Source organism: Nyctibius grandis, chromosome 1 (genome assembly GCF_013368605.1).
Source record: "Nyctibius grandis isolate bNycGra1 chromosome 1, bNycGra1.pri, whole genome shotgun sequence".
Lineage (NCBI taxonomy): Eukaryota > Metazoa > Chordata > Aves > Nyctibiiformes > Nyctibiidae > Nyctibius > Nyctibius grandis.
The window spans coordinates 86196526-86224456 of NC_090658.1; the positions used below are offsets into that span (position 1 = coordinate 86196526).

At 39.8% G+C, this 27931-nt stretch overlaps 1 protein-coding gene across 1 annotated transcript; it reads left to right on the forward strand.

Moving 5' to 3' along the window:
• Positions 1-121: 121 nt before the first annotated feature.
• On the forward strand, positions 122-27931 carry GPR63 (G protein-coupled receptor 63). Its single transcript, XM_068400265.1, has 4 exons — positions 122-393; positions 16074-16159; positions 20917-20994; positions 23133-27931. Exon 4 carries the CDS (start codon positions 23276-23278, stop codon positions 24533-24535), a length of 1260 nt encoding a protein of 419 aa, XP_068256366.1. The 5' UTR covers positions 122-393; positions 16074-16159; positions 20917-20994; positions 23133-23275; the 3' UTR covers positions 24536-27931.

Sequence of the window (27931 nt, forward strand, 5' to 3'; positions counted from 1 at the left end):
GGGAGGCGGAGCCGCGGGGCGGGCGGGGCTCGGCGGCGCTGCGGCGAGCGGGACGGGCGGGCGGGGCGGGGCGGCAGGGAGGCAGGCGCTGGTTCGCCTGCCTGCTCCTCCGTCCGGCGGGTCCGCGGCGCTGCCTGAGCAGAAGAGGAGCCGCCGCCGAAGCAAATGGGGAGGCGGCGCTAATCAGGTTGCCTCCGGGGGGTCGGCAGCCGGGGGCGGTGGGCGAGCAATGCCCCTCACTTTTGTGCTTGCTCTGCCCTTCCTCTTCCTCCTCCCGGCTTTGAAGCTTTTGTTTTCCCCGGCCGCTGCGACGGCACGAAACTTCCCGGAGAGATGGGCTCAGGCCGGGCTTGTGCTGCGCTGGGCTCCGCAGAGCACCGGCCACGCCGTGAGGTGAGGCGAGGAGAGGCGTTGCGCCGCGGCCGGCGCTGGATCCGCCGGCGGCAGTTCCGCGGGGCTGGACTGCAGCTGCCCCGATCCGAGGGGGGCAGTGGTCTGGGCAGCAGGAGCGGGGTAGAGTTGCAACGGGGACCGCCGAGAGCCCCGCACGGTTATGCCGGTTGCCCTAGCCGGGGTCCCACGGCCGAGAGGGCGATCCAGCGCCAGAGGGACCCGCAGGGGTCCTGCTGCGTCCCCTGCCCGCGCGGCCGTGGGCTAGGCCGGTTCGGGGATCGGCGCCCCGCGGAGGGTGCGTGGGCCCAGGGCGGCCGGGCGACCCCTCTCCCGGGAGCGCCGCAGGAGCCGTTGGCGGGCAACGGTCAGCGGCGCGCGGGCTCCGCGGCGGCTGAGGGGAGGCGGCGGGCGGGCGCTTCCCGGGCGGGCGAGCGGGGCCCGGCGCCAGCCCCGGGTGGGCGCTTTTCGGCCGCGTCCTGCGGCCGTGCGGGCAGGCACGGCCGGCCGCCGGGCCGCGGGGCGCCCGAGGAGGGTTTCCTCTGGCGGCGGTGGGGGCCGGGTGGGGAGGCGGCATGTGCGGGCCGCGCTTCCGGCTTCGGTTTCGTCCCTGGGAGCCGGCCTCGCTCTTCGAAGCCTTCCAGCTTGTGCCGGCTCGTAGGTCACCGAGGGGTGGAGGCGGCCCCTTCGTCCCTGAGGCGGGACACTTCGTCAGGGGCGCGGGGCGCTGGCTGTTTTGTGTCACCTGCGCTCCGGACTCGCGATTGTGCGAAACTCCTGATCAGGGAGAACCTGCCGGTGTCCGGCACGGTGTGCGTGCTGCTTCTCAGGTGGGGAGTCGCTCCTGGAAAAAAAGAAGCGCCTCACTTAAGAAAATTAAAAACAATTCCTATTTTTTAAATGAGCGTGTAATTTTTACTTGGATGTTCCACATGGTTTTCTTCATACTTGGTTTTTAAAAGTAAGATGATCCAGTGCAGGCTAATATATATAACAAAGCATATTATAAACTTTTCCTTGTAAATCAGTAAAAGCACTTTTCCTAGAAAACGGTGGATTTGCATAAAGATACAGGTAGCATACGCATTTCAAATGGTCAGAGTTAGGTATGGCTGGCACGTTAGATTCATGCCCAAGAGGGTTGTTGAATAAAATTGTTTATCCTTACTGAATACATGAATGCTTAAACAGCGGCAAATGGGTTTTGCACAATGCATTTTGTGTGGAATGTCTGATACGTTCTGGCATTAGAGCAAAAGCAGCATTGGCATCAGATTATGAAAGGGACAGTTTTAAATAGACCATTTCTAGATATCTGAAATTGTAAAGATATTTCAAAGAGTATTGGTAACACAGGATAGCCATGTATTGTCAGTTCTCAAATGTATTTTTACTGTTGTTTTTGCACAGTTATCTGTTGTGAAAATATATTTGCCAACATTGCTGTTGCTGTGTTTCCAGGATAACATAATAGATTCACTAGTAATTGTATTTTTAGTCTACAGAAGCAGTTTTGGTAAAGACTAGTAATTAGAAGAATAATCATTTCTGAATAACTTTCCTTTGAAATATTTACTGCCAAATGATCAGCCCTCAGAAACTCAGCTTCTTATGCTATTTTGCATGACTCATTTATTAGAAAGTGGCCTTACTGTAAGGTCGCACATTAAATGTGTAGAACTTCTGTTTTTTTAACTGAGAAAAGAAATGAGACTGTGGCTATTAGTAGATGATGTGCAAGGTCTGTCTGCTCAGAGGAAACAGGAAGAAGCCAAGACGAGCTCTACTGGTTTCTAATTTTCTTGTTATATACTACAATGTGTAGGTGACTTTTGTCAGGTGATGCTGATCAGGCTATGCTCATATCCTTCATTGCATGTGCCACTTTTAAAGTCTTCCTCTAAGCATAACAGCAGACAAAGCCTGGAGAGGCTATGACCACTTCTCTGACAGTTAATGAAATGTGCCCAACACTGTTCTCTCTGGTCCTGAAGCCATCTGGCATGGATTAGCCCTTGTCAATGCTGCTAAACTCTCCTGCCTTCCAGAACGAGATAGCTGAATACAAGCTACTGGTTGGGACTGGCTCCTGGCCTGTGTTAAATCTGAAATCACGCCCAAGAATTGCATGAGAGAGCTGTAGCTGGCCTGGGTTAGAAGGATGCTGTGCCAGTCTGTAGCAGTTCAGCAGTCTGTGTGACTGAGTGAGTTCCATTTCCTGGGAATGGTTCCTGGCATTGCTTGATTTACTAGTGTGGACATAGTCTATCAGTAACACTGTTAGTAGCCTCTCTTAACTCTGTATTCAATCATAGTGATCTAATTTCCCTGCATTAAGGATCTTGGGCACTATAAAATGCTGCTTTTCATAGTCAGCTGCTTAGAACTGTCAGGGCTGCTTTTTTCTCCACTTGTGCAGGTGGGTGAAGAGGGAGTAGGTGAAGGCTTGGTGGCTTTCCCACTTGCCCATAAGGGAGGGGTAAGCAGGATCAGGGAAGGGCTTACACGACTTGTTCTTCTTGTTTGGGAATGTACTCCCAGAGCAGTGCATGTCCATAAGCAATCATGACGGCTAGATGTGAACATGTCTGTGGCCTGTGTTCTCATGCTGTTCTACTACTTTCCTAATTAGTTTTCCATAAGTAGCAAGTTGGGCAGAGCAAGTATTTTTTTAAAATGCTCTGAAGATTATTTACTTCTAGATGCCTGGAGAGTTTACTAGCCTGTTAAGATTATTAGACTAGATGTTTAAAATAAACCATTGTGGACTCTCACCATGCTTGCTGTCTTTTTTGTCACTGAAATTACAAACGAAGGCTGTGTACTTCATAACGTTTTGTAAGCGTGTACTTTGGTTCACATTTTTTCAGTATCTCACTGTTTGGTTCAATAATGAGACAGTGCGTGTGCATTGTCTTTTACGCTGTGCTTGCTTTTTGAGTATTGATACATGTGGTTCATCTCACGTAACAGTCTCATAAATAAATTTCAAAGCAATTCTGAAGGGTGTCAGACTTAATAGTTACAAATGAAGAAAGTGAGGCAAGAGGAAGTGTAACTATTAATCTAAGGAATCTTGGTCATAGGATCCAGAAGCAGAATCTCGGATTGCAAATTTATCTGTCAGGTTGCACTGCCTCTCATAGACTTATAAAATACTTTAGCAGAACAGTCTATTTTTTTTTTGTTCCTGTATTTGCTGGCAGCCATTATTTTGCTAACCTGGCTAGTAGCGCAGTTTGAACTTAAGTAGGAAAATTGTTTAGTCGCCTTCCTTTCCAGAGGATAGCGCTTACTTACCTAAACCTTACGTATGTGATGGGACTTAGTAAATGCTTTAAAGTGCTTTCCTGAACAGACAGCTTGTCTCAGTGAAATTGCAGTCGATTTCATTTGAATGAAACCTCATAAAATACAAATCTTAACATTGAGACATTTCAACATGTACTTGGGGAGAAAGGTGAGCTATTCTCCTCTTCTGTCTCTATGTAAAAGCACTGATTCAGTAAGGGGTTTACACTTAGGCACATGTTGAAGTCTCTGAGTCGTCCCACTGGTTTGAATGGCACTTAGAGAAATCTCTTGCATAACTGTAAACTAGTTTACCTCAATCTAGGTGTATATTATACACAAGTTGTGTTTAAAAGAATATTGTTAAGACCACATAAACAGAGAAGTGTTAGGAAATTTAAAGCTTTGAAGTAGTGATGATGCAGCCTTTGGGAGCTGTGCTTTATGCTATCTAGGATCTGATCTTTTTCAGAGCACTTAGCATCTCAAATTGGGCAACCAAAATTAGTGAATGGTTATGTTTTTTTGCATCTCTTCCTTGATTTTCTTCTCCTTGGAGTTACTAAAGCAAGGTTTGAATTGTGTTGATTCAGTTCACAAAATTATCCCTTTCAAAGGATTGTACAAGGTTCATTGTGTGTAATGATAGAAAAGAGAGTATGATATCTTATGAAAAATAGAGATGACTTCTTTTTATCAAAGACTTGAAAAATAATTTGAAAACACGTGATATTATATGTTGATTAAATTTGTATCTTCAGTAGGCAATACTCCAACAGGCCTTTTATTACTTGATCATTTTGATTTAGACTCTTCTGTCAGTTGTCACTTCTGAATTTTCTCTAGACATTTTTCTGGAGTCTTACATGATATTTGTGGATGTGTTTAGAAATACATGCACATAATGTATTTGTGATATTTTGATTCCTGTATCCCTAACTGTATGTGTATATGCTTTTGCATATATAAACTCCAAAGTGCAAATAATGATTTCAAACTGTATTTGTATCCACATTTCCTGTGCTTCCACTTACTACCAAAATGGTTTTAAGAAACAAAAAATCTGCAAATCAAAATCCAAACTTCCCACATCTAGCCAAAGACATGCTGTGAAATGTTGAAGGAATATGTGTGTTATGTTTGCACTTCCGTTCTCTCAAAAATGCACCCATGTACACTGGTACCCCAGACTTTTGTAGGCTTGTATTGAGTACTCTGGAAAAAATTGTATGTGGCCTGGAGAAGAACTACCTGTTTATTTTTGGAGCAAAATCAACAGAGTAGCAGTGGGGCCTCCCACCTCTTGCCTTATTTCTGATTTGAAGGGTTCATGAGTTGGTAGAGCTGAGAAGTTAATTCCATCCTTCATACTGCTGAATTCATTCAGCATGTCTGCTCAAGCTCCAAGTGTGTCATTTATGATAAGGAGGTGACATTTGAAAAAAATGTGGCAATATTTAATACTGACTCATAAAGGCATGTTCAGAGTATTTATAACAGGGAGAGGTTGTGCTATGCCTTACTGGTACCGGGACATCTGCATCTGCCATAAGAAATTTCTGTTGCGTTTATTATGAGGATAGAGATGGGGCTGAGTGCATTTACTGGCTGAAGTTAAGAGCCTTTCCACTCCCCATTCCCTTCATTTTGATAAGAAAGCAAGTTCTGACTGCATTAATCTTTTCTAGAAATACCAAATCAAAGCATGAAATCTGACGTAATAGCACTTTTGCTGTTAAACTGCCAGATCCAAATGAACTCAATATGTATTTTCAAGGCCACTAAAAATGGTAGACTTGAAAAAATGTCTCCATGGTACACTGGCAATATGGTGATACACTTTGAGCTATTATCAGCAAGGCTGAAAATGTAATAGTCCCCTATTCTCTCTGGTTTCCCCACTGTTTTCAAAGTCTGTCTCTGCTTCTGGGTGTGCAGGTATTTGAATAATCATGGAATCACAGAATCAATCAGGAATCATTCTTCGTTTCTTGATGACAATATAAATGAATACAAATTAGGCATTGGCTCAGGGACTGATCAGGCATTCCGGTGGTCTTCCAAGATTTTGCACTTCTAAAACGATGAGGAAGATGGATGATCTAGATTCCATTATGGTGTTTTGTGGCTTCTGTCAAGCTCCAGAGTGCACTGAGGATCCCAGCACTCTAACTCCAGGAAGGGGGGGGGGCTGGTGTCAGCTGTTGACAGGGCAATTTCTGTAGTTTTCTGAAACTACAGAATTGTGGAATGCACCTATTAAGCGTTATGCAGCTCTTATATAGAAGCATACACCTGAATCAGTTGTTCAGGCAGTACAGATGTACGCAGACCAATGTAGATACATAGAAGTATGGACTTCATATACAGTACTGTTAAGAAACAAGGTAATTAAAATAGATATCTGGAATGGTTTAGGTGAATTTGCTTTCCAGAAATGCATGTTCTGGTGACTGGTGACTAAGCTTATGTGATTACCTCAAAGCTGTGTTGAAATTGGGCGAGATCAGTCTTAGCCCTAGTAGGAAGAAAATGTGTGTGGGGAAAAACAGATGCTAATAAGGAAACAGACTTCCTTAAGGTCTTAGGTTGGGGCTTCATATTGATGAGCACTTGCTAAACTTGCCAGACGTTGCCAAAAGGCCTACCCAGATAACTATTCAGCCAGTCTGCAGACTGCAACACCACTGTGTTCTAAGTATTTCAAAGAGCTGTCATCTACATAGTGAAAAAGATTAAACTCATTCTTTGAAAATATTTTTTCCAAAATGTATGTAATCAACCGTATATATCAGTTGATTAACAGCCTGTTTCCTGAGAACTTGCTGCTGTGGTCACTCATATAATACATATATGATTGAACATATAAGTGATTTTAGACTAGTATTTGTGAGTTTGACCCATTTCTTCCCTCTCCTGGGAGAAAAGACACGAAGAACTGTCATTGCTTCTCTCAGATATAGTCAGCCTTCTTCTTTCTAAGAAGCCAAGATCTAAGAAATGTTGGCTGTAGTCAACAGTCAGGTGGGACTTGTTTGAGGGAAGCATCAGGTGTCTAGAGTTAAGTGCTACTGTATTTAGTACTTCCTAGAGGGATGCTAGCCAATGAATAGCAGTGAGAAACATCGCTCAGTTCCTTGCCTGAGTAGACCCCTGGTTTCTGAAAGCTCAAATCTCTCTTCAGTTGCTGTCAGCAGGTCAGACAATATAGACTTGTATGCCACGACTGTACAGTAGAGTCAGGCAAAGCTATGCAGGTTTCTCACTGAAATGGTTGACTGCATGGCACAATCACTCTGTGGATTAAAGACTGGCTTGCTGTTGATGGGTCTTTGTGAGATGTAGGCAATGAGGAGGTTGTTCTACTCTACATAACTGATTAATCTGCCTGTTGGATAAGAACTGAATTTCCATTGCTAGATTGGAGTTTCCGAATTCAGGCAAAATGGTATACAGTTAAGATGCATTCTGCCGTTTTAAGTTGTATCCATTCATTCTGGTGGTGGAGGGCCTGATGTTATCCAGTTTCATCTTAGCTTGGCTACAGCGCTGAGGAATCCATGGTTACCCTCCAGTCTCTGAATTGGCTTTCCTGAATATTTTGGCTTTGCAATTTTTATGCTCTTAGGAATGTTTAAACATTGCTGTTGAGGCCTGGATTTTTACTTTAGTTTGTACAGATGATATTTATAGTTTTAGATGCAAAAACTTGAAGAGTAAGTATTTTTAAGACAAGTGGCTCTGCTTTGTAATGTGATTAACCTTCATTGGGTTTTTTTTTGGCTGCCATTAATAGCATTGTATCCCAGGTCTTTCAAATTACTTCTCTTAGAAAAGTCTTAAGAGAACAGATTGACCTTGTGCAGTTCTGAAGGCTCCTTCAGCTGGGCATGGCGGAACAAAGATGAAACGTTTTCATTTCTGAAATTCTTGGTGGAAGATGACATGCAAGATCTCTCCCTCTCAGAGCTAGGACTTAGGTCTTCAGCAGCTTTGCTTAGGACTGCAGTGTCAGGAAGGAGATGCTATTTAACACCTAGGAGTTGAAAAGACTGTGTGCCATTCTCGGTATGTGAGTCACTTATTCAAGCTAGACCAGGGAGAGTTTGCGTGTGTGTTAAGAACATTATTGCCTTTCTAGATTTATGTATAGGCTCACTAATCATGATGACTGTGTGCTGTTTAAAATATAAATGTTTTTAAGCCTATTTCCGGTGTACAGGAGGATACGGTTTGAGAATTTAGCTTTCTGCAGCCAGATGGATTATAGTGTTGCTAAGGAAACAGACTATAAATGAAGTGGCAGCTGAGTGTCCCTAGAAAATCAGACTGCTTGAAGCTGGTATTTTAAACTCATTTAGGTGGGTAGATAAATTGATGATGCAATGAGAAGTTAATTTCCTGTATTTTACGGTTCATTAATTTTCATTGCTTTGTTGTATTTACAAAATGTACCTTAAATTCCCATTTAGACCTCTTGCTGTGTGGGTCACTGAACAAAAATTTGCTGTTAGAATTAGAAAATGGACAAAAGCTGTACAGTAAAACAGATCCTATAATAATCATTTAAATTAATCTTAAAACTACTGCTTAGTGGATACGTAACTGTAACAAAGATCAGACAGCAGCATGGTCCTACTGAAAAACTGGGACTAGAAAGAAACTGAGATAATTCAAAGTACATGAGACAGAGTAGAACTACTATGGACCTGGTGAAGATTTTGAACTTAATGTATAAGCTGTTTAACATCTATATTATACCTGTTTGATTTACATATATGAAGTTGCCCAGAGCAAGTGAATTGAATTGCATTTTTGATAGTTGCTCTGCCCAAGAAGAGACCCTGGGTCTTTTTTCTAATGCATTTGCTGAAAATGTATCAGATTTCCAAACCAGGGTATTGACTGATAGAACAGGATTTTATTTTCTTCTCACAGAGAAGGGCAAGCATAGCTGAGCCATTCTAGCTAAGCATGTGGCGATAGGGATAAAGACTTGACTTAAGTGGGCTGAGCCCAGAGGACAGACAGCAACCACTGCCATTGGTAAGATGACGTGACTGGAGAAAGCAGGAAGAGTTTGAAAAGCCTGAAATACCTGCAAACCTCAGACTTTTAAAAGGGTATAGCTAGGATATGGATCTTCCCCCTCCCACTTCCCAAGGTCTCCAACGTAAGAGGTAAAGTAATGTGCTTATTTCATGTTGCTTGCTGTACTCCTAAGTGCCTTGTGTTCCTGCAGCTGAAGTCCCTTCTTTGCAGCTTGATGGGCTTGGAAACTCTGAAATACTAGAGAAGGTAATGGTGTCCATGTTCTCAGCGTTGTGTGAGTTGTGTTTTAACATAAAAGGAATGACTAGACTGTATCTAGATATTATATGTTTAGAAGTGCACCTACTTCCAAAAAAAAATGGTGATAGCAGATAGACGGATAGTAAAGGGCAGCACAAAAACTTAATGCAAGAGTCTTCTTTGCTGTTTTGTGGTTGTATCCCATGCATAGGAGGGTGTAAATTCAAGCACGTGAGCAAGGGGTTATAACTTTATTCAGACGTATTATTTATGGGGCATATCTACTCAAAATGAGACTGTCATGGACTGAATATGCATGAGTTTCACAGACTGTTTGCTTAAGAAGAAAAGGAATAAAAGCAGGCTCAGAGGAGAACAGGCAATGGGTGAGTCTGTATGGCTTCAGAAACTTGCCTTAGGTACTTCCGTAACAAAAAGAGGAGATCTGAAAAAGTCTTTGTAAGACTGAAAATTATAAAAACTTGACAAACAAAGTTTGTGAGCTAAATGTGAAATGCAAGGCCGAGGAAGGATTTAAAGTATATACAGGTGGTCGGTAGAATTGCCATTCTGTGTTTTCTGAATTGAAATAAACTGTTTTCAATAAAACACATTCTGGAAAATGAGTCAGTGTTCCAGTAGTGTTAAACCTCTTCAACGTGCGGTCTTTAAACTGTTATTTAGAGTACGTTGGAGAGGACTGTTTCTGGTCTTCTCAGCCAGGTAGGCAACAGAGGTCATTGTGGAGGTGGCATTAAGTGCACTATAACCTTTCCCTCCATATTTGTCATATGACTGGATTTATTGCACTGATGTATTGTTGGTCTACATATAGATCAGGATCTGCCACTGTCTTATCACTGGAAAGAGTAGCCAGGAGCAGACTACAGCTATTGCAGTGTGTAAGTTATGACTTTTCCTCTTTAATTGCCCCTTTGTTGAGGGACTTCAGGACAGAGCTTGTCTAATTGTTGCTGTGGCTGTTTGCTCCCTGAAGGATGCCTTGCATCTTCCCTGAAAGTCTCTTTCTCATCTTCTGACAAACTGTTGCCCCTCGTGTGGTGGAAGGAGCTGTAGGACCCATGAGAAATCTGGCAACAAAGAGCACGCTGCAGATCAGATTAACTGTTGCTGCACAGTGCCCATAAGAAAGGGATAGTAGGAAGAAGACAACAAACCAGATGAAAATGTTCTGCAGGATTAATTGTGGCTCTTGGACTTTTAGTTGAACATGGATGAGAAATACTTTGAGGGAACTGAAAGTAAATGTACTGTACTGTAGCCAGGTGTGCTGGAACAAGTCTTGTTAGAGTGAATCTTTTCTGTGTAAACAAAATAATGATGTATAAACAAACAGTTTTGGTTTTTTATTGGAGAGATTTTGTAGAAATATGTTAAATCCAACAAGAATTTCAATGGAAAAAACAATGATTTGATAGGCAAAAAATTCTATAGAAGTTATTTTCAGCTAGGACTGTGAGTGTAAAGGATGTGCTAACAGAAGCTTGACTATTACATCTGGAGTAGGAAAGTGGTTTTGATAGAAATAAAGAGAAAATAATCAGAAGATTAGACAAAAACATTTAACTTTAAGTCAATCCTAGAGAAGGGTAGCAAAAATATACTTTTATTGTCAGTCATGACATCCTAATACAGAATCCTTTAAAATGACCTGCAAACATACCCCAGTAGTTCAGAATCTTTCTTTTTCTTTTTTCCCTTCTGCCTTCAAAATATAGGAGGAACATCACTTCTAATTTTGTATGTGTTCTTTTTGATGTCTTGTGCCGGATAATGTTCATTTTAATATGATCAATGTTTCAGGATTTATAGAGATTTATAGAGAGCACAGAGGCAAGGGTTTAATCTTCTAATCTTTTACGATGGATGTCATTACACCTTGTTTTCCTATAAATCTAGCCCATAACTTGCATTTGTTACTGACTTTTGTGTGTTTCAGTGTTTTAAAAAAATCTATAGAAGTCTCTTGGTCTGAATTTTTCAGTGGTTGCTGAGTAGTTGCAATCAAATTAGAAATGATGTGTTACGTTCATTGTTCTATTTAGAGTTATCCTACATGCAAGATGATAAATTCCATACGGTATTTTCTCAGAATCAGTTTCATATTGAAAACAAATAAACGTCTCTGTAACTGAAGAAACACTTTGATATTGTTTGCAAAATGAGTTAATTGAGCATATTTCACCAGCTTTCAGTTAAGCAGGGAAATGTGATCTTGAACTACCAAAGTGGAAGACAACATGACTTTAATGTGTGACTTCTCCCTGGTGAGGTAATGCTTTTCTTTCTAGGTTAGGGAGGTTTTGGGTTGGTTTTGGTTTTTATTTTTGGTGTTGTGGGGTTTTTTTTTTTTGAAAGGTTTTTGTTGTTGTCGGTTGTTTGGTTTTTTTTTTTAAATAATAATTATTTTTTTTAAATAGTGTGAAAATTCCTCACTTTTATTACTGAAGGAGCTTTTCTATGGAAACAAGCCTTTCTTAAATACGAGGTTCGTGAGCTGGGAACTGCTGTAAGCCTGTCCATGTGGGACATCTGATTTGGCCTACTATTTGTTCAACAGTTCCCAAGTAGCACAAAACCACTGAGTATTGCAAAATCAGTTCAATTAACTGTCAAGTTATTTGTAACAGGGAATTATAAGGTACTTAAAAAGATTGTTCCTACGAAGGATTTGAATCCTTCAGTTGATAAGTGTATTTTTTTGCTTTGCATTGTTATTAAAAAAAAAAAAAACAAACCAGAAAAAATTGAAGTAGTGATCTCTTGTACTACATTAAAATGAAGCAGTGTGCTTTAAAAATCGCCATATTGACTTATTTAAATATTCTCAGCTTGTAAGTTTAATTGATTTTTTTAGCTGTTTGTGATGTGTGTTCCAAGCCCTGCCTGTCACGTCTGTACAGAAATTGTTAGTGCCTTCTTACATGGGGTCTGAGTGTCCGTAATATGTCATCTCACCCTGAGAGTTGTCCAAACGGGTACTCTCAATTTAACATCTTTTTTAATCTCTACTATGAACAGATTTCTAATTGGGATTGTTTCTAAGAAACAATTGCTATCATGAAAGTGTTATTCCAGTTGGCTGGCATGAGACAAAAATAATTCTGAAGCCATTAAAACAATTAGATGACATGGATAACTATTAAGAAGTTCGTTTATTTAGTCTCTGTTTCTGTGTTATGAAAAATAAGTTACTATTGTAACATGTAGTTGATATTTAATGGACTAATTTAGACTAATAACAAAGTATACGGTAAATCTGGGGGAAAAAAATCAAAGGAACACAAACAACTGTTAGAGTATTTTGTTGCATTAAACATTTTATGTTTTTTTTTGACTGAATAGAGATGCTAATAAGTACTGAAAATACACACATACACGTGTGTATATGTGTAAGAAGAAAAGTGTATGATAGAAATACATAAATATACATATAAACTAAGTCTATATAGTTCTCGGCTAAATCTTACCCTTGCAGCCTTTAAGTACTCTCAGAGCAGGATGCTGCAAGCAGCAGTATTTCTGTTGCTGAAATAGAGTCACGTTATTTAACTTGCTACCAGCACCTCTTCTCTGTGAACCAAGTGCCAAGAAGTAAGATCCATAACATCTGCATTACAGCAGGGACACTCTAGGGCAGCAGCAGAATTTGGCTGTAGCATGAGCTGAATCCCTGTGGGAAAAGCAGAATCGGGGTTGATCCGTTTGCTCTGGGAACTAAAGCAAATCCCAGGAACCTATTGTGGGCGGCACACAGTGTGAAAAGAGTAGAAATTCAGCCATTCTAATCAATTCTCCATTAGCATCTCTGCAACTTTTTATAAAAAAATGAATTTTTGTTAAAATCATTTTTGTTTCAAAAAACATATGTTTTTGTGGGAGAGAGAGCTTAATAAATTCCATCAATACAGAATGCTATTGATGATGGAGTTACCATTTTTAAAAGATGAATTTTGTAAGTCCTTGCATTTTGGTAGAAGTTAGTGTTCTAACAGCTGTTGTCGAAACTACTGATGGATAAGAAAATCCATCTTCTGCTGGTTTTAGCAGGAAGCAGTACAATAGTGTATGTCCGGTGTACTGGGGCACTACAAAGGAGGTAAGAGTGATGTAATACAAACAGCCTTAGATCTTCACCTTATGGTATATGAAGGTGAAACATCTTCACAGAACTCAGTCTTCCATTCAGAGAGTATACTGGAGAAATTGCTCTAGTTAAGGCTTTCTGACTTGAAGCAGGCTTTTTCACTTGCCTGTTATCTTCTGATAGACCGACTTTTTGGAAAAGAAAGGAAGCTTTCAGTATTTCAGTTTATTTGTGCCTGTGGTTTGACTTAATATCCCAAGAAAATGTTAAGAAAACGTGCTAAAAAATGGGTGTGGAGTAGGTGCAACTAGATGTAGAGAGCTGTCAGTAAAGTACTTAACAAAAGTTATGACTCATTTGAAAAGCAGTGATATACTGAAAACATTTCATAATATTTTTGAGACCTTCTCTAGCCTGTTGTTAAGTCTTTAACATAACCTGTATGCCTGTGGGAAACATTCTTAAGTTTAATGGTGTTTAAGATCTCTGTGATTTTAGTTCTGCTATTTAGTTTCTTTGGAAATGACAGTTACTGCTTTGGGGAAATGAAATAGACCTAATAAGATGCAAATTCCTCTAAGATAATCGGTAATTACAAGCTTTGCACCATTCTCGCTTATGATACAGCACTGTCCTGAATGTAAATACCTCTTAGTATATAGAAGCCAAATCTAGATCTTATGCCTTGGTCTGTGTACCCCAACAACTCACAGCTTCAGGCCAGAAATTTGAAGCTTTTAAATTTGTTTGCCAGGGTCTGTTTTAGTCCAGATCAATCCTTCTGCTTTGGGACTGGGGAGCTGGGTTCAGGAATGAGTGAGTAAATGAGGAAGGCCAGGACTACCCTTTCAGTACCTCTGCCAGCTCTAAATGCTGATATCATTAAGGTTGTAATACCAGAAGTAGAGCTCTTTGCAGGTACAGGAATCCTTGCATTCAAATTTCATTGCAGGATCGTGAAGGGTTAACAGAGCTTTCCCCCTTTGTTCTTACAAAAAAGCCTAACTAATCATTTATAATGGAGGGAAAACCAGAATGTCGTTTGGAAATGGTGTTAACCCCTGATTGCCAACAGAAAAGTATTCAAAGCAGTCTCACCCACTTATGAGCAAGGCCTTCAAGGTATCTAATAAAATTTTCCAAATTGACTTTGAAAAAATGCTTTTATTTTTTACCTTCTTGGAGGCTTGAAGTGGAAGAACTTTCTAATTTATGGTGATGTTTTGGATGCTTTTCTAAATCTGTTTTAAAGGTACTTTTAATGAGAGTTGGAAATACTTTCTATAAACACATAAGTAGAGAGAAGGAGCGGTTCTTATGTCAGAGAATGTGCTTGTCTGGTGGGAAGACCTGACAGGTTGTCACTGTATTTAATCCATCCAAGTTCCTGGCAGTATATTCGGCCTGCTGGCAAACCTACTTGCTGCTTTGACACTTCAGAAAGCCTAAGAGGGAAGATAAACAGTTTATAATACTTATCTCAGTATGGAGGGAACAAACAAAGTGGTGAAAGTCAGTAATAATCTAATGACTACATTTTATCTCTTTTATACATTAAATCTGAGACTTGCATTTTTCCTTCCCACGTTGTTCTGTGGAATAAATGTAAAGATCAAATTTTTGTGCTAATGGAAAATAATTTGTATTAATAGATTATCAGGAAAATCTTTCAGACACTGACTTCCATTGTGGCTAAATAATGGGTTTGTTCTGCAGAAGACTGATTTCTCAGCAGTCGTCGGTCCGGCAAATCAGGCCTTATGTTTTGGGTGTTTGAAGTCCATGGTAAGTTGGTTGCAGATACAGAAACTCAGCACTCAAATGGTTGGAGGAACCAGGAGATTACGAGTGGTCTTAAAGTACAGTTTGTTCTTATTGCTTCTCTTATAGAAGGTCACTGTAAACTCGTTGGCTGGTTTGTCCTTCAACCACTGTGTACAGCATTTATTTAGAAACTTGTTCCTGAAGGATCCTGGCATCTTTTGCTCCAATGTGGAGGTGACTTACAGATGTTCCAGAAGCTGCTTCTGGCAGAAATTAAAAGTTGTGTAGCCTTTTTAAAACCAGCATGTGAAAGTGTCTGTCCCACGTCTTTGTTCTTTTGATTTTTATATATAAACAATATTTATATATAAATCAGGTCATGGGGATCTTTAGTGTGACATAAACTCAGCTTTTAAGGTTCACTGGAATTTTCTGGCTTCCTTCTGAGAGTATGTGGAAAACCTACAGTGAAAATTGAGGTTCCCAGTTAACAACAGGTATGTCATGATGGAATATGCAGCTTTTTAGCTATGTTAGGCCCAGTTTACAGAAATCATTTTAACTACTTGAGGCATAATAGCATTGTGCTGATGATTGATTAGTATGAGAGCATGTAAAGGAAGTGCTGAAATCCTGTATTGAAACTTTCATTGTTTATTCTTCCTTTCTAGACCTGCTTTCTTGCCCTTTGTTTTTCCTATACTGTTACGCTGATATCTTTGCCATTTGGGGAAAATCTATTCAGCTTCGTCATGATGTTCAGTAGCACTCTGTGGATTTAAATGACATTTTTTTCTGAGAAGCTTTAGGGGTCTCAAGATCAGGATCCTGATGTTTAAGGCTAAGCATGTATTTTAACAGATCAAATAAGACTTACAGGAGCTAACTGCAGTGTGCTTGTCTACAAATTAAATAAATGCATCTGAATGAGATCTAAACCAAAAAGTTAGTCTAGTCCTGGCAAATGTTAGTATTAAATGGTGAGATTCTTATGCTCCACAGATGAGACAGCTGAAGATCTCTTTGGCTTGATGAAACTTAGATACCTTAGTCCTGCCTAAGGTCTATACCTTCTGCAAGAAAGGGGCATGTGATCTGCCTTTTATCAGGAGACAGCATATTCTACCTCTCCCAATAAAAATAAAGTTTTATTATAGGAAAAACTTTGCTATTCTGATCTTGTCTTGCCTTGTGTGTAAATGTCACCAACTTTTTTTTTTTTTAACAGGTTATTTGGAAAAGGAAGACTTTGCTGAACAGAACAGTACAAGATGACTTATGATTCCTGCTCTTCATGGGTGCCTGTCTGGATTGGTATGTTTGTTTGGTTGTTTTTTTTTATTTGTCAAACTGACATGTAGTGATTACATGTATCTCCAAAGGTCCACTTAATATTTAGGAAGCCAGGCATTTAAGAAGCTTCCAACTTGTTAGTTGTATGTTAATAACCAGGCAGAGACTATGAATTAAAAGAGTATGTTTTCAATAATTTTTTCAATGTTTATTGTTCTTCTAGGTAGTGCAGTATTCAGTTAGCTGTTCAACATGAATATGGTCAATATGACCATTGAACTAGTGGGAAAGTTAGAAGTCAGGGGGAATATTGTGACAATGCTAGAAATAAACCTAGAACTGCGTAAGTCCTTTCACATGATCTACAAATTGAGAACATGATTTTTCCCAAGAGCTAAGAAGATAGAATTATTCTTTACATTGTGCACATTTGTGGTTTAGGATAGTAATAATGATTCCCATGGCTGACATTTCTTGATGGTTAATGGCTCTCTGAATTAAGGACAGAAAGAAATATCCTCAAGAGGGCAATTAATTGTACTTAATGACCCAAAGCAGAGGTGGCTGTTTCCCACAATACTTCCCTATGAAAATTGCCGCAGTAGTGTTTGTAGAGTGGAAAAAAGGAAAATTTCCTAAATTAAACTAATGCCTCTTGTGAATAGTTTTATGGGTCATCTACTCATGCAGTGTAGTTGATTAGTTTCAATTTAGGATATGTAAATAGGTATTAAAACTGAAATCTGCTAGTTCCTTTTAGGAGGAACAATTAGGTGAGTAAGAACATTGTCCCTGCTGATTTGTGCTCTGACTCATTCTTTGCACTGGCTATAGCAGAAAGGATTCCATTGCAATATGTTCCTACCTCTGCTTAATGGCACAGGAAACAATGCTCGATTCGTATTGAGGGGGAAATATGTCCCAGGCTTCTTTGTACAATAACGAGGTGTCAGACAGCACAAACTTTGAGTATTTTCTATGAACACATAAATTTTTTTGAAAACAAAATAAGCCCATGGCCTTCATGTTTGTTGTTGACTTTATTCTTTCCCCCCCAGTAAGAATATTGTACCTTTTTAATGTTTTTTATGTTGCAAAAGTTGTTTTTGCCAAAGTTTACCTTCAAAATAAAACGATTGATAGTAGCTATAAAGCATGCAGAATCTTCCCATTTGTGACCACTTAAAACATCCCCAAGAAATAGGATCACTGTACCTGGCATTGCTAGCTTCAGGTTTCTGAAGAAGAATGATTTCTGTGTGCTGGACCAAGTCTTGGTGCTGGGCAGTACTGAAAATATGCTTACTTTTAGGAGATAAATTTAATAAATCATTGAACATTTTGGCAGCTGTTCAGAGCGTGTTCTGATCTGCATTAAACATAGCTGTTATTACGGTACTGTTCTGTTCCCTGTTTTGTCTGTGTTGGACTTATTGGTTTTGACTGATGTTGGCTTTGCATATAAGCTACAATCTTTTATTTCTGTTTGAGCATGCTATCCAAATTTTGAACAGAAACCTTTTAGCTTCAAAAGCTGTTAAAAACAGATGCCATAGTGCTAGCAATAATTATATTTGATGAATGAAATTTGTGTGGTATTTAGCTTTAAGTGTGTACTTCATTGAAATAATTGTCTATTATGTTCCATAAAAAGAAAGTTGCATATGAGTGAGAACCTTGCTTGAGAGAAAATGTGCATACCCAGTAGTTTTCAGCACTGAAATGGAAAAAAGTGATTGTGTGAAGCTTTTTTGCATCTGAAAAGAATCAGTGAGAGTACTTGTTCCACGAGTGAGAATGTTGTGACAAAAAGGTATCTGCCTCTTGCATGAGTACTTTGACCATCAAAAAGCTTACCTATTTAAACTGCCAAAGCATGGCTGTCTCTTACAAGCTGATTACCATTCAGCAGTGACTCTGGCTTTGAAGTTGCACAATCTGTCTTTCTCAAAGAGTGAGTGAGGACTGAAATGAAATTGCTGTGAAGTTATCTTATTGGTCCCTTTCAGCTTAAATTTCTATCCTTACATAATTTTTGGGAAGTTGAAAGGGTAGGAAGAGGGATGGAGGCACATGTTTAATAATCATGTGGATGCTTATGGTAGAAGCCCTTTCAGTAGGAGAAAAAACCAAAAAATTTCTATATGACTGCTACAGAAGGGGTCCTCTTGAATTTATTGGCTGAAATACCAGTCACTTTTATGAAGGATGATAGCCAGGAAAGAGTGTAACTAACTTGCCTGCAGGTTAGGTAAGTGTAAATCCAGAACACATTTGAGCGTGCAGATTCAGTATGCGGTGCACAGAGAGATTTCATACCTCAGAGTGATAGAGTACAGAGGAGGGTGCTGCCTGGAAACCATCAATCAGGAAGCAACGAGCACAGGAGCAACACTCAAGAGTTTCTCTCTACCTGGGTTCCAAAGCCTGCAGTCCTCTTATTAGGTTAGGTGTCTTCTTTTGCAACAGCCGATCACTGCTCACTCTTTTGTCCTTCTTGAAAAGAAGATACGGCTGGTGACTTATGCAACAGCCGAATGGCTAACGCTCACTTCCCACTTTAAGTACTTGTCGAAGTCCAGGCAGCAGCTTGCATGAAGTCATTCTCCTCCTCTTCTCTTGACACTGTACAGAAAAGCATACAAGCTTCACACTGAGGGGAGAAAGCACAAAATAGGAGGTAGCTATTTGCTTAGAGATCTGGGATGGTGAGAGAGCATACATGAGATAATTTTTCTTAGTCGCTTTTTCTGGGTTTGTTAGGAATAGTCTATAGACACATATGAGTCGTTTGTCCTTTGCTATATACTGGATGCTACTGACTTAAGAAATGCAGGGTAGCACAATCTTTTTGACTAAATTAAGGGTGCAGAACACTTTTGCTCCTACTCCACTTGTCTGGTTCCTTCTGTTTAGAAAGACAATTTGTGATAAAGCAGTATTTTCTAAAACTTTGATTCTTTACCTTGGAACATTTGCAGCTTTTTTTTCTTTTTTTTTTCCCTTAGAGCTTTTATGATACATGTTATCATCTAAGGCTCTGCTGAACTTCATAATTCAGAGTGTAAAGTTGTGTGGCATAAGTATGTTTAAAGAGCTGTAAACTTAACCTAAGTGAGCAAAGTCTGTTGTATACATTTAAAGTTAGTCAAGTAACTGCATGTATGTGCTCAAAATGTCTGTATTCAAATCAGATGGCCACGTACCCTTTGTAGTCAGCAGAGGGAGACAGGCGCTTCATGAGGGTGATTCACCTCTTCCTGGCATGGACATACATATAAAGATCCTGTGAAATATGTCCTAAATTGCCTTCTAAATCCGCAGAAGCTCTATGGCATCCATAGAATCCTGTGGCAAGTATTTTCACAATTAATTGTGAAACAGTTGTTTCCAGTTCTGGGCTTCTCAGTTCAAGAGAGATATAGACATACTGGAGACAGTCAGTGAAGGGCTACAAAGATGATGAAGAGACTGGAGCATCTCTCGCTTGAGGAAAGGCTGAGAGAGCTGGGACTGCTTAGCCTGGAGCAGAGAAGGCTCAGGGGGATCTTGTCAATGTATAGAAATACCTGTAGGGAGGGTGCAAAGAGGACAGAGCCAGGCTCTTTTCAGTTGTGCCCAGTGGCACAACCAGAGACACTGGCCACAAATTGAAACACAGAAGGTTCCCCCTGAACATCAGGAAACACTTTTTTTTCCACTGTGAGGGTGATAGAGCACTGGCACAGGTTGCCCAGGGAGGTTGTGGAGTCTCCATCCTTGCAGATACTCAAAAGCCATTTAGACATGGTCTTGGGCAACTGGCTCTAGGTGGCCCTGCTTGAGCAGAGAGGTTGGACCAGGTGACCTCCAGAAGTCCCTTCCAACCTCAGCCATTCTGGGTTTTTGTGATTCCTTTGACTTTTCCTATTCTTATATTATGAGAGATAGCAATCATTCACTTTCCCTGTGCCTTTGGTAATTCTGTAGACCTCTATGGTACCTTTTTTCAGTCACTTTTGAGTGGAGATCAGGTGGAGCAGAACTGAACATAGTACTGAAGATAAGAGGTGCTATGGATGTGTGTTGTAGCAGGTAGTGTATATAAATACACAGTGTATGTAAATAACTCCTGCTTTTTGTCTCTGTTTCTTTGCTAACAATCCTGAACACTTGGCCAATGTTTTCATAGAGCAGACTATCAAAACTTGGAAGATCTGTTTTTCTTCTGGATGGTAATTGTTGGTTTAGCATTGGTTACTATGTAGACAACTTTTTTTTATACATGCATGCCTTTACTTCTAGCAACACTGAATTTTATCTGGCAGTGTATTAGCTTGTCACTAACTGTCATGAGATCCCTCTGTACCTCTTTATAGTTGACCTTTATTTTTATTAAATTGCTCTGAAAAACAGTTCATTTTCATCAGCAGCAAATGTCGTAGTTTCACATTTCCCTCTTCTCCCCTGTAGGTTGAAGAGCTTGAACCCCAGTATAGATTTTCTTTGTCGGATCATTCTGGTGACCTTTTTTCACTGCAAAACTAACTGTTCCTTCTTTTGTTTCCTAATTTTAACTGGTTATTGTCTGTGAGAGGGCTTTAATTTATCTAATGGCAGATTAGTTTCTTTTAGAGCCTTGGTGGAGAGACCTTTTCAAAAACAATCAGAAATGCAAAAGTTACCTTTGCTGCCTTATTCCTTACAGAGCTCTAAAAGATACTGCCCTGGGGATCTAATTTTCTGTACTCCATGATTTTAAATCCAGAATTACTTGTTGAATTTATGCTCTTTTGCAGTCCCTGCAGAACGCTACGGCTTCCTTCCCTCTTCAGTGTTCTTGGCTTGTGGAGTCATAAACCTTGGTGGAACTTTGGGTGAGATTTTCACGTTCATTGCTAAAATCCTTGGTTATTTATCCTGGAAAGCTGTGTTAACCTTTCTGCTGTTGGCTACAGATTTAAGTCTGTAAAGGAAAGGTTTATAAAGACCAAAGAAAGAAGAGTTTTGGCTACTATATGTGCTTTAGCCTGTAATTAACACAGAGGTTTTCTCTAGAAGAGTTACTATAAAATAAAAATGAAAGGGAGAGAATGGAGAGAAGAAGAAAATCTAGAATAAAGTTAACAGAATTTGGCATTTTTTTGCAAATGTCAATGTACATAGCTTAGTATACTCTTGCTGAGTTTAACAATCTTTGAAATATAATAGGATAAAATAGAAAATTATGACATTCCCTCCTGTTCAAGCAAGAAGACCTCTAGAAAGTGGAATTTGTATGACTCAATGAAATTAGGATGTTTATGATAATATCCCTTACGATACCATTGAAACTGAAAGGAGACAGAGAGGTTAATCATTTGTCTTAGAAAAAATGCTGAAGGCGGTCTGGCCCTGGAAATCATCTAGCAATATTGAGCTTGCAGATTGGAAGGGGATAGCTTTGCTGTGAAATGAGGAGCAGGTCATAGTGCTGATGTTCCTTGATGAATCATTGACAGCAGCCTGAGCAGACTTGCATTCAGATTGCTAGATATGAAAACTAGGCACATAGGTTAGACTTTGTTGTCTTACAGTTCATTTCTTTGTTGGTGAAGTATTATCCAGGGAAAAGCAAACTTTTGATCCTCCACGAAGCATGTGGTTCTTGTGTAAATTTGTAAAAGCATTCCTTCCTCCCTTCACTTTTGCCCAATGTTGATACCACTCAGAAGCTGCATAAATACCACGGACAGGATTTGTGTTACCAAACATAAGCTTCTCGAGTTAGTAGCACAAGCTTGTCACCCTGTGCAGAGATGGATGAGATCGATTGTCCTCTGTAGATGCCTATATCCCCCTTCTGACTGAAAACATGAAAACAGCCTGAAGTGACTATTACAGTCATCCAGAAAGAGTGAGGTGAATCCCACTTTGTTTCTGACGATGGTGATCTGCTTTTTAAAAGGGCATAGAATCCTTCTGGTTTCCAGCTTGATCAGATACCAGAGTACTCTGGGAGCGTTTAATTTAGTAGCCCAAGATAGAGGGGAGGAGTTCTGTGAAGAGCTAGCACTGAAAAGGGGAGACAACTCTCAACTTCTTTGCATTTTATTTGTCTGTAAGAACAGTACACATAGTAATAGGATACATGTAATAATAGTATAAGACAGTACACAAACTATAAAAGGAAATGTTGCATTGTATCAGCATAACGATGAGGGAGGGAATTCAGCAGAATGTCTAAGGGTTAGATTTACAGGGAAAATGAGGGCGCACACGGTTAAATTATGTGGCATACCAAGGAGAACTAATGAAGACATGTCTAGACCAGTGAAAGGAAAGCTTGCTGCAGGGGGAAGGGTTGTAGCGACTGTTAGTTTCCTGCACTTTGATATGAATCAGTGACTACATGAAACAAATTGAGAAATACTTTCATCCTTTGGACAAGTTATTTAATGATTAATAACAGGTTAGGATGTTTTATATATTTTTCCTGAGGCATCTGCTGCTGATGACTGACATGGAACCAAGGATTCTGTATTATGTAGGATAGCTCAGATAGGTAGGTATTTTCAGTGCTTACCAAACAGGCAGATAGGCAACGCTGACACTATTTAAGCTATTTGGAAATGTTATTAAAGTTTCGAGCTGTAGGCAGTTTAAAAACAAAATCATGAAGCTAGTTTAAAAATTACAAGATTCGAATAAAAATACTGTTTTGATTTATTCACTCTTAATCAGTAGAGTTTGTTTTCAAACACAAAAGTTTTCCTGTCCTGGTTATAGCAGAAAAAAGCTTGGTGAGTTGAGAGTATTGTACAGTATCAGCAAGACTACGGGAGCAGGATCTATAAGAAAAAGACCAAATGTTACAAGACTCCTGTGTCTGGTGCTTAAGTAAATTGTGTTGACCTAAAATGTAAATGTGTATTAAGGATCCTTTTGTCGTTAAGGAAAGCAGAGCAATCATTTGGTTCCCACTGGTTTCAGGGAGTCTTACTTTGTTTCTTTAAATTTCTTTCTTCTTTTTCAGATGGAAACACTGACATGAATTTAAGACTTTGATGCTCTCAGATGGTGAATTTTGATTTGTTAAATGACCAGGAATAAGATACTGCCTGAACAAGATGAAATGCCTTGAAGACCTTTGGTTCTGCTTTCATTTCTCCTGAAGCAATGGTTTTCTCAGCAATGTTGACACTGGCCCACTCTGGGACCTCCAATGCTACTTTTATTGTTTATGAAAATGCCTATACGAATTTTACCACTCCCCAGTTCTTGCTTCGTAGTGGCACAACACAGCCATTGAGATACAGTTCAGGGGCTGTGCTCACCACTGAGAGAAGTACTTTTCTGGTAAACGCTACAGCTATCCTGCCATCGCAAGAAGTTTTCAGGAGCTTGAGTTTGCCACTCCAGATCATTCTTTCTGCTGCTATGATATTTATCCTATTGGTTTCTTTCCTTGGAAACTTTGTTGTCTGCCTCATGGTCTACCAGAAGGCAGCTATGCGATCTGCAATTAACATCCTCTTAGCAAGCCTGGCTTTTGCAGATATGCTGCTGGCAGTGCTGAACATGCCTTTTGCTCTGATAACCATCATTACCACTCAGTGGATTTTTGGGGATATATTCTGCAGAGTCTCTGCCATGTTCTTCTGGCTTTTTGTCATAGAGGGGGTAGCCATTCTTCTTATTATTAGTATTGACCGATTTCTTATCATAGTTCAGAGGCAAGATAAGCTGAACCCTTACCGTGCAAAGATTCTCATTGTGATTTCCTGGGCAGCATCCTTTGTTGTTGCTTTTCCGTTATCAGTAGGGAATCCTAATCTGCAGATACCCTCAAGAGCACCTCAGTGTGTTTTTGGCTACTCTACAAGCCCAGGTTACCGAGCCTATGTGATAGTTATTTTGCTAATTTCTTTTTTTATTCCGTTCCTGGTAATGTTGTATTCTTTTATGGGCATACTGAACACTGTCCGCCACAATGCAGTTCGTATCCATAGCCACCCCGATAGCATATGCCTCAGCCAGGCCAGCAAACTTGGTCTCATGAGCTTACAGAGACCTTTTCAGATGAATATTGATATGAGCTTTAAAACTCGTGCCTTCACCACCATCCTGATTTTGTTCCTTGTCTTCATAGTCTGTTGGGCGCCCTTCACCACTTACAGCCTTATTGCCACATTCAACAGCCACTTCTACTACAAGCACAACTTTTTTGAGATAAGCACTTGGCTCCTTTGGCTCTGCTACCTCAAGTCTGCACTGAACCCACTGATTTACTACTGGAGGATTAAGAAGTTTCATGATGCATGCTTGGACTTGATGCCCAAATACTTTAAGTTTTTGCCACAACTACCTGGCCATACAAGGCGTCGCATCCGACCCAGTGCCATCTATGTGTGCGGGGAGCATCGGTCGGTGGTGTGAAGCTGCGGTTGTTTGACAATGGTTGTTATTTTCTGGGATTATTGTTTTTAGGCTTTAGGTTGAATTTTGTTTTGTTTAATATGGCTTCTTCAGTGTGGCCATATCTTATAACTTGATTAAATTTTCCAGTACTCTGTGCAATTTTGGGAGGAAAGGTAGGGGGGCGGAAAGCGATTGGTTGTAGTTGGGTTTGCTACCAGAATACAATGTAAACAAAATAACAAATGTTACCTCTAGGATTCCATGGAAATCCATTCTTTTAAATGAAAACTACATTTGTAACATTTTGTCGGGTTTATGCTTACTAGGCCTGCAATTGCATCTAATTGTAGGGACTTTTTGTGCTGCTAAGAAACAGTATATTTAGTTGGTGTAATTTTTCTGAAAAATGTTGCTGCTGTCTGCCGATATATTAGAGCCAAAAAGTCTCGTTAGATGACTTCTATTTAATTTTAACAATATTTCAGAAGTTTTCATGGTGACACTAGAAAACTTTTTTCTTTTTTTTAATATTTCCATTAATATTTTTGTGCACTTTACAAAATTTACTATAGAACTTGTTCATTGGAATATTTGATTCTGTATTGAAAGGGTATTATTATTATTTGTTATATTGGTGAATTTCAATGAAAGACCCATGTAAGCTCTAGGAGGGCAATTTATGTTGGTATAGCTACATGTACAGTCATAGATTTGCTGGTTTTCTAACAGCTGATCAAAAGTAACATTAGCTGCTCAGTTATCAAGGGAGTTGAAAGGAGAAAATGGAGGAATGAAAGGGAAAGCAAGCAATGAAAATACCGTGTCCGGAGGTTTAGGCTAACACAAGATTTAGAAAAAGAGTTAATGTGAACATAGTCACAGGGAGAAGGGGTGGCTGTCCTTGTTCCTTTAGGTTGTTACAAGCTATCCAGACCTAATGGCATGCCTGAAAACCTATCTGAAATTGTGACTTTGGGCCTACAATTTGCACTGTGTTGGTATAATGCTCTTTCTGCTTGGAGCTTGTATAAGGCTAGGTGTGCTCTGTGCTGCTGAGATTATGCTGTCAGGTGTTCATTGGGATAGAATTAGGAATAGTAAGGTAAATCAGCAAACAAGTAGCACATGAACCATAGTTGAGGCTAGGACTTAGTCTACCTAGTAATGACTGGGAAAAAAATCCTCAACTTGCTTGTTTTCAGTTTAAGTATTAGACCGAAACCATAAACTGAAAATAATAACAGTGGGCCAGCAGAGTTTGCTAGGGATGCAAGCTAAATTCCCCTTTTCTCTCCAATACTACTTTAAACTGATTTTTCATTGCCCCTTTTCCTCTGTAGTGCCTGCTGCCTTAAGGGTTTACCTTGCTGCTCTCATCTATTAGGCATCAGCTTCTCTCCCTAAAATGCCAAACCACCTTTCTGGTTAATGTCAGCCTGTCTCGCTACCTACCCGGAAAGCAGAAAGGCAAAGGTTTTTGTTGATGATAGCAATCCAGACTCAGATTTTTTTTTTTTTAATCAGCTAAATAAATATTTAATGTGAAGTAAGTAAAATTAAGACTTAGGTTTGGGCTTTGAAGTGAGATCCCCAGTTGCTCTGAGGCTGGGGAAGAATGCCTGCGGAGTTTGTGCATCCTTGCAGTGGGCTTTTTGGGGTTATCTGTGACCAAGTACAGGAGGATTAATGTACTTTCAGTTTAATTTTAATTTACTTAATTAATTTATCAGCCAGGGCTAGGGTTTGGGCTTCTCTTGCTTCCCTGTCTCTTTAGGTACCCCAAAGCATGAGGACCTCTTCATTGTTCTTGTACCTGAGGAGCAAATAATAACAATTTTATCTATTTCTAACTATCCACGCAGTATAGGGCATTTCCTTCATATACGTGTATGAAGGAAATGCCCTGTTCTGTGTGGACGTCAAGGGACTGCTTGCTTCCTGAGGCCAACTAAACATCTATACCCCATGTTTTATTCAGGTCTTCAGTGAAGGACTAATTTAACAGTTCTCTCTGTTGTTCTTATCAACAACTATTGGTAAAAGTGTTGGCAATATTTAAGTTTTAGGAGTATAAAAGGAACAATTTTGAATTTAGTAATTCCGTTCTTTTTTAGAAAAGCTGCTAGCTGAGGTTGTGGATTACAGGTAAAGGCACCCAGGCAGTGCCAATGTTATTGATGTCTGTACTTTCTATTCCTTGTCAGCTTCACTGATGATGGTATGAATTCTTCTGATCAAAATGACAGGCAGTAAAGGAGTTCTGCTGTAAAACAGAGTGTTTTAGCGTGTTTTGCAGTATAGCTTTTATTTCTCAATTACATTTACATTGTTAGCGGAAGGTTAGTATGGATTTTCTGTTTCAGAGCTGTCATGCCTGTTCATCTCTGAAAGCAGCAAAATTGTACTTAGAGCTAATGTAGTAGAGTGCCACTGTCTAAGGTGGCAGAAACAGGTATTTTTGCTGTCTTCTAGAGCTGTAATGTAAGAGGCTTGAATGAATGTTGTAAAACATGGTAATTCAAGAAGGGAAGAAAATGAGTAATACAGGAAAGTTAATGAAATCACTTTCTTGAAGAGGGAGGGGAAAACATTTTGTGGGGATTTCATAATCTCCAGTAAGTACTGGCTGTGAAGTAGAAATTGCAAACATCAAAGAAAGTTAATTTGTCTTGATAATTTAGTGTTTGTTTACGCTGACTGTAACAGGGTTTCCACTTAAGAGCTGCATCTGCTGATACTTGTGGAAAAGAAACCCAAATTGTGTGGCCTGAATTCAGAAGTAACTTACATGGTGATACAGTATTCACACTTACCAGGTTTGAGAGGTGATCAGAGCATACAGTGAACAAAAGGGTGTTCAAAAAAAGAAACAAGGTGGCACAGAAGTATCCCCAGGGTAATTACGTGTTTACAGAACCATTTGGGCTGTTGCGTCTAATATACTGTCTGTAGAGCAGTGCCTTGGTAATTACAGCTGAAGTCCTAGGACCAAGTTGAAGACCACTAAACTGCTCATCTTGCTGTCTGTGATCCTGCCAAGATCAGCATAGCCTTGCTAACATTTGTAATGTTAAAACACATACGCGTTGGCAGGATTGAGGCTACTGAGGCATTTTAGTGGGCTTGACCTTGACCAAGACCAAGGATTTTTAAAAACTGAAATTGATCCTTCTTGATTCTACTGGGGAATTATAATTTTCTTCCTCTCCAGAAATGATACTTGTTACTAAACTGGATTCCCTCATGTTATATTTTCAGAAATCTTTGGTATGGAAGATTGAAATTAATGTATTTTGAATTATGTTGCAGTTTAATTCATTCTGTCAAAGCATGATGCTTACACAAGTCTCATTTGTACAAATCTATTGCTAAAATGATTCTTTTGTACTCAGAGTTGTGTATTTTTGACATTTC